Source organism: Sciurus vulgaris, assembly GCF_902686455.1.
Source record: "Sciurus vulgaris genome assembly, chromosome: 11".
Taxonomy (NCBI): Eukaryota; Metazoa; Chordata; class Mammalia; order Rodentia; family Sciuridae; genus Sciurus; species Sciurus vulgaris.
Genome location: NC_136472.1, coordinates 67,749,193 through 67,756,565, shown reverse-complemented (window position 1 = coordinate 67,756,565; position 7,373 = coordinate 67,749,193). Strand labels below are relative to the sequence as shown.

General features: G+C 36.2%; 1 protein-coding gene across 1 annotated transcript; it reads right to left on the bottom strand.

The window, feature by feature from the left end:
- Positions 1 to 2,255: 2,255 nt before the first annotated feature.
- Positions 2,256 to 3,191, bottom strand: LOC306640522 (olfactory receptor 51B4-like; the record flags this gene model as incomplete). The annotated part of the gene is made up of 1 exon (XM_079104807.1): positions 2,256 to 3,191. One exon carries the CDS (start codon positions 3,189 to 3,191, stop codon positions 2,256 to 2,258), a length of 936 nt encoding a protein of 311 aa, XP_078960933.1.
- Between the last annotated feature and the right edge of the window lie 4,182 nt (positions 3,192 to 7,373).

The window sequence follows — 7,373 nt, the reverse complement described above, 5'->3', positions numbered from 1 at the left end:
TGAGGGGGCAACACAATTAATTCCCTAGCAGATCGCAGGATGTGAGGGAGAACAATCTTCAGATTCTATACCTCAGATGAGAGAAGGTCACTATGCCTGCTTTCAGGTCAGTCCTGACTCAAGATACTCTGTATAAAGAAGGTCTGAGGCTCAGCAAACTGGGTGGGTCAGGGTCTGAGTGAGGACGGGGACCAAGAGACTTTTCTAGAGGTTGCACTTGTTAAGGAGAAAACTGTTTGTACTTAAATTGTGCAATACATGTCATTAAATATGACTGGATCTGTGAGTTGATGTTAATCTATTATTAATTGAAAAGGTTTTCAGAGTTAGAAATTATTTTTAAAAAGAATACATATGTTCTGAGTTTTATTTAAAATTAAAATCCACTAATGTGCATTTATTATTTACTAACAATAGATTTTTAACATTCATGCTTTATTCATTGATTTGTTTGAAAATTGATAGAGGCTGTTTAAATATCAAAGATTATAAAATTGTATTATAATATCTCTTGCTGTCACATGAATAAATGTGAGTTTTTAATTAGGTCCCATCACTTTATATGTATATTTAGATACTTCTGATTTTTTTAGAACTCTATAACATGAATAATTTTATTTTGGAGTACACTACCTATAAAATTTAACCAAATAGACCTTTGTTGTTGTGGCCTACTAAACTCATGGAAATAGCATTGAAATCCTTTCCTAATAAACACCTTACACTTGCCACTTTAACAAAATCTCCCAATTGCATTAAAATTTTGATACCAATAAATTTGTTTCATGTTTTTTTTATGCTCTACCTGTAGTGGTCGATAGGGATGTAGGTTCCCTGAATGTAATTTATACTTTAGAATGATGTGCATTTCAGACCAAATGACAAAGATAACTAGAAACTTAAGGGCCTAAATTAAATATACTGCATGCCAACTTTAGAAAAATAAATAAAATGATATATAAAGAAAGACAACAAAAATGGCAGTGAATAAAACCCTCAGGCCAAACTTTCCAAGAACTCTTACTAACCATTTGTACAATCACTTCATACTATACAAGTAGATACTTCCTGGTTTTCAGCTGTGCTGCATACAAATACCATGTCTAATTTGTAGGAATTCCTCATGTTTACTTTTGAAAATAATTACCTCATCAAATCTCTGGAAAGTTATTAGAGTTCTCATCTGCCTAGATATGATATTGGTATGGAAGGTTTCTTAGATAACACAAGGACATGTAGGATAGGCCAGCTCCAAATATTAGCATAAAACTAACAGTGGATGTGGAGTGGTAATTACCAATGACATTAACAACAGGTGGTAGACTAAGTTCAACCAGGATGAACAACACAAAGACATAAGTACTTCATAAAATGTTAGAGAAGCACATTATGGTGGGCTGGAGACATAGCTCAGTTGGTAGAGTACTTGCCTTGTGAGCACAAGGCCCTGGGTTCAATTCCGTTATGCTACCATTGAAAAATGCCTAAAACATAACATTACTTTTGTCAGGTTTTCTGTATTGGTTAGCAGAAAAATTTATGAATTAAAAGTGCCTGAGTTGTTTTATGTGAGAAGGAAGTAAGGAAAAGGGAAATAGGTGAGGTCTAAATCAGTTGTCAACTTTTTTGGGGAATAAAACTATCAGGGGGTAAGATCAAAATATGGAAAGAAAAAGAATAAGTGTGTCATTATTTAGGAACCAAGGGGAGGAAGGACATAGGCATTGGGGGTCTGGCTGGGTCTGGCTTCCACTGCTGATGGGAGATTTGGTTGTTGCTATGAAAACATTAGTCTGTGTCTGTTTCATTTTAATAATGTAATACACTGATACATCAAAGAAGACTAAAAATTCAGAAGTAAGTTTCTTAGAGTTGTAGGTTAATCACCTTAACATGACACAAATTGTACCTCCAATCACACATTTTTAAGTGAGGTACACTTGAACCAAGTTGTCTTACTCCACTAATTTGGCAGTTTTTGAAAAGGTTATTACTCTTCTTTTGGAAACTCAATATAGATTGCTCTATCTCCCTCACTTCCTGTTTCCTATATCCTTTTCTTCAAGATCACAGGCATTTCCTCTTTACTACAGTAGATGCATACATAATTTTTTTTCTTAAACCCACCTTCTTTTTCTTTATGTAAAAATTGAATTTTTCTCTAACTCTGGAAAACTGGGTAGACCAAGATATTTTTTTTCCAATTATGGGAAAGGCCCAGAAATCATGGCAATTTTGACTTTATAAATAATGACTCAAGCTCTGCCATGCTCAGAGAAGAGGCAAATGATGCTCCTCTGAATCTGCTTGGTCTTGATGCTATATATAATTGGGTTCATGAATGGAGGAAAGAGAAAGTAGACATAGCTCATGGTAATGTGGACCACATGTGGGGCATGTTTCCCAAACCTGTGGATGAAGGTCAGGCCAATCACAGTGATGTAAAATACAAGGACACAACTTATATGGGACACACAAGTGTTGAGGGCCTTAGCTCGCTCCTCTCGAGAGGCAATGCCCACCACTGTCTTAAGAATCAGGATGTAAGAAAAGAGAATAATCAGAGCATCTAGGAAGAAAGTCAGAGCCACCAGAACAACTGGGTATAAGCGATTAAATGTAATATCAGCACAAGCAAGTTTCATGACATCTTGGTGGAGGCAAAAGGCATGGGAAAGAACATGGGAACGGCAATATGGGAACCAATAAAGTGGCAGAATTGGGGGCACAATGGACACAAAGCCTCTCAGCAGTACCCCCAGACCTATTTTCATCACCCTGGAGTTGGTAAGTATGGAGTGGTACCTCAGAGGAGAGCGGATGGCAATAAAACGGTCATAGGCCATGGCAAGCAAGATACCCGATTCTACGATAGCTAGTGTGTGGATGAAGTAGGACTGGGTGAAACAGGCCGCCGGGGCAATCTCCCTCTGGTTCAGCAACAGGACACCCAGGACTGTGGGCATTGTAGTTAGTGTCATTCCAAGATCTGTACTTGCCAGCACAGCCAGGAAGTAGTACATGGGCTCATGAAGGCTGTGGTCATTCCAAATGAGGAAGAGAAGTATGCCATTCCCTGAAAGGATGGAGAGGTAGATGAAAAAGAAGGGGATGGATATCCAGGGGTGAATTGACTCTGAGCCCAGAAAGCCAGTCAGCAAGAAGGGAGCAGCAGTGTTGTTGGACCCCATGGTAGGTCTTGCAGATGGAGAGGAGATGTTTCAGGGCTTGTGGTGTCTAAATAAGCAGTATTCTTTCTGGCTCTCACCATCTTCTAGTAGCACACCATCAGGCCATTTCTCACTTCAAAATTTGTAAGTTTTGTACGTTGTATCAGACGTCACCAATTATAAATCTGTATTCACCAGGTCTTTGCCTAGAATAACAACAGTAATACCAATCATGATAACCATCCCACTTTACTGTGATTATGCATGAACGTTGTATGTGAGGCCCACAACTTTTTTTCAATAACACCTCATGTGTTTCTAGTCTTGACTCCATCTCTCAAATGGCACACCTTCAGAGCAACTTCATTCTCTTCACTAGTTTATTCCATCTACTATTATTTCTCCTACAGGCCTTTGCTGCATTTCTATCCATTTTGCATCAGCTCAGATTTTCTCTCATGAAACAAATGAGGTAATTGTTTCAAAGATTAATCACTGAGGAAAATGCTTAATTAAGAGAAACTAGTCCACCATTATTAAATGCTTGAGAAATACTGTGATCAATGTTTGCTACCTTAAATGTACTGTACCTAGGAGAGAACTTGTGTTTGTATCTAAAAAAACTTTGAACAACAGGGTAGAGTTGGTAATCTCATTCTATTTTGTGTGCTTAGTGGGTGGAGTTGGGACTCTGAAGTTTCAGTATTGCAGTTGATCTGAGGCCTCAACATTGGAGACAAACTTCAAAACAGGAAACAGGCACTTGTTGGGAACTCCTAACGAAAAAATTTACAAAATACAGACCTCTAGAATAAAGGTCTCCAGAGAAGCCTGATACTTACATAGAGCCATAGATTTAGAAAAATAAATGTTCATTTGAAGGGCAATAGTAATATAAGAAATTGGTGGTGAAATGCATAAACTTTACACAGAGAGTTATAGGGGAAAGTTAAGGGCTGCCAGGGGAAAAACGGTGCCTACTTTGCTAAAGGAGACAATGATGTAGACCATTTAAGCCCATATCCAGAAAAATTAAGAATGAGCTTCTCAGGGTCTTTAAAATATGGTCTATTTATAATTGTAAACTTATAATATCAAGATAACTCTGTTAGCATGCAGCCAGGAAATATTGGAGCAGGTTTATTACAATAAGAATTAAAAGTAATGACAAGGGAAACAATGTTTTTCCCAAATTCATTTGAATCTATGTATGTCCAGAGTATTTTCAAAAATAAACTTGGAATGGACCAACCTTTTGACCCAGTTATTCCACTCCTCAAGTTATACCCAAAGGACTTAAATTCAGCATATTACAGTAACACAGCCACATCAATGTTTATAGCAGCTCAACTCACAATAGCTTGATTGTGGAACCAACCTAGATGCCCTTCAATAGATGAATGGATAAAGAAACTGTGGTATATATATATATATACAATGGAATATTATTCAGTCATAAAGAAGAATAAAATTATGGCATTTTCAGATAAATGGATAATATTGGAGAATATCATGCTAAGTGAAATAAGCCAATTCCAAAAAACCAAAGACTGAATTTTTCACTGATAAGTGGATGATGATATGTAATGTAGGGTGAGAGAAGAATGGAGGAGTAGATTATGTAGAGGGAAATGAGAGGGAGGAAGGGGTGAGGGTATAAAAGATGGTGGAATGAGACAGACATCATTACCCTATGTACATGTAGGATTACACAAATGGTGTGAATCTACATCGTGTGTAACCATAGACATGAAAAGTTGTACCCCATTTGTGTACAATGAATCAAAATGCAATCTGTAAAAATAAATAAATAAATATATAAAAAGTCAATAAAAACAAAAAATCTTTTAAAATAAATAAATATATTTCTATTATAAATATCATTACTGATACCTCTGAAAGGGAATTCAGGAAGATTGAGATGATAGCAATCTTTGCAATCCTTCCATATTGTAAAAACAATAATAAGTAATAAGTGTTTGGGAACTTTGGCACATAGAAACATCTCTAACAATAAGCCGTGAATGGTGGGGAGAAATGTACAGAAGAAAGTGAATGAGTTATAGAAATGCCCACTACTTCGATGAACACTGTCGGTGATAAAAAGGACATTTTGAGAACTGAAATAGCAGATACTCTGTTGGTATATGTACAGAAAAACTGCCAACTAATTTCATCCATTGAATTACAATCTCTGTGGGGCTCAATTAAGCAACACTTATATACCTGAATATAGGAGTGATGTATATGTAATCATAAATCATAATTCCTGCTATATCATTCCCTTAACCTTTCAATTCTGCCTCAATAATACCAGGTGGAGAAGAGACATGAAGAATGGATAAATGACATCATTTATTGTACAGAACAGGGGCAAATCACCTATTTTGTCCTACAAAGTTACCTTGATAGTGAACCAGAAATAAGAAGCAAAAGATCCAACATGATTAAATTATAGTTTTCACAGTCTAAATGATGAGTTTTAGACTTTGGACTGGTCAGGTATTAGGTACCAAAATTATATGCTAACTCCTTTGTAAATAGTTATCAAGATCACTTAATGTATTTTTATTGACCTAAGTAAAAGAGAACCCTATTCATAATTTTTGGTCCCTAGCAGCAGCCACACCGTCATTTAATTGTGGCAAATTTGATTGTGCCAGAAATTGTCTGTAGGCTTAAATCTGTGAAAAGAAATAGCAGCTTGGTTTAAGGGGTCTCCTGAAATGTGGCACATAATATTAGCTATTGTAATAATTTGGGTGGAATTTTGTATCACCATGAAGTGAACCTAGAGGTCTCATATAGGATGCAGGTGTGACTAGAACTCACTATCTGATCTTCTTGTTCTTACAGAAGCAAACAAACCAACAAGAACCTATTAAGTTCCAGATAATCTCCAAGAACCCTTTATAATCAGTGTCTACTGACTCCATTCCCTATACCTTAGTCCATTGCCCAAGAATCAGTTCTCATTTAGAATAAATTAGTTATATATAAATTTATATATGTGTGAATGTGTGTGTGTGTGTGTGTGTGTGTGTGTGTGTGTGTGTGTGTGTAGAATTTTTAATTCAACTAACAGTGGGAAGCCATGGGCTGGAGAAAGCAATCTGAAAGATGTTAGCTTTCAAATTGTTGTTTAAATCTTAACTTAGGTACTAATTAACGTGGGAGAGAAAATCTGGAAAGAAAAGATGGGAACCTAGGAAGAAATTCACTTTGCAATAGGAAGAAAGAAGAGCCTCTCAAAGAAAATGGATACATAAATAGGCAGAGATATAAAAGGATAGCAAATGTGATCTGTATTTACTAAAACCAGTGGAAAAGAAATTACAGATATAAGCAGCATTGTAGTTTAATAGTGAATAATATCAGAGTTCCTGAATGAGATAAAAATGGAAGATGCCCATTGTTTTTGGCAACTAGGTCTTTTGGTGATCTTGACAATTTCAGAAGAATGGTAGGAATAAATGTCTGATAAGTGTGAGAGGAAAAGTGAGGGAATACAAGAAAGTGAGCACTTTATATTATTTACATGCTTCAGGTGAGAAAACTGAGTCCCAGGTCAAGTAGCTTAACTAAGCATTTTAACGATTAGTATGTAACTTATGGGAATTCAGACCCAGGTTTCTTTGACCCAAATTTTTGATCTCATGTTTTCAACCAGTATTCATTAAGTACAAAAGGTGTTTCTTAGGTTCAAGTTTGTCTTTACATATCATATCCCCTTTCCTGTAGTGTATGTGTGTGTTTCTGAGGATTAATTCCAGGGCCTCATGCATGCTAGACAAGCTAAAATTTTAATTTTTCAAAAAGACTTTCTTGCATTCCCAGCCCTTGCTTAAGAATTGGCTGCAAAACGAAGTAGAAGAGTTATTCTTAAACATCCTTGCAGCATATGACTTCTTGGGCTTCCTTACCTGAGTCGATTTTCTCTTTGTGGTTTCTAAGCATGGTTTGAAAATCTGTTTGTTGTTATGTCCTCAGTATATTTTCAGAGTTCTGATGAGTGGTATATTTATTAAAGAAACAATTCCCAAGGGTTCATTCTAGCTCACTTCTTTGGAGATAATTTAGAAATACCAAACAATTCACTTCTCCTTTCCCTCGTGGGAAAGATCTGACCATTGAACTTTATACCTATGATCTTACATCTTTTCTGAATGGAGAACTTTTAAGACAAGCTGCGTCTCCAACATC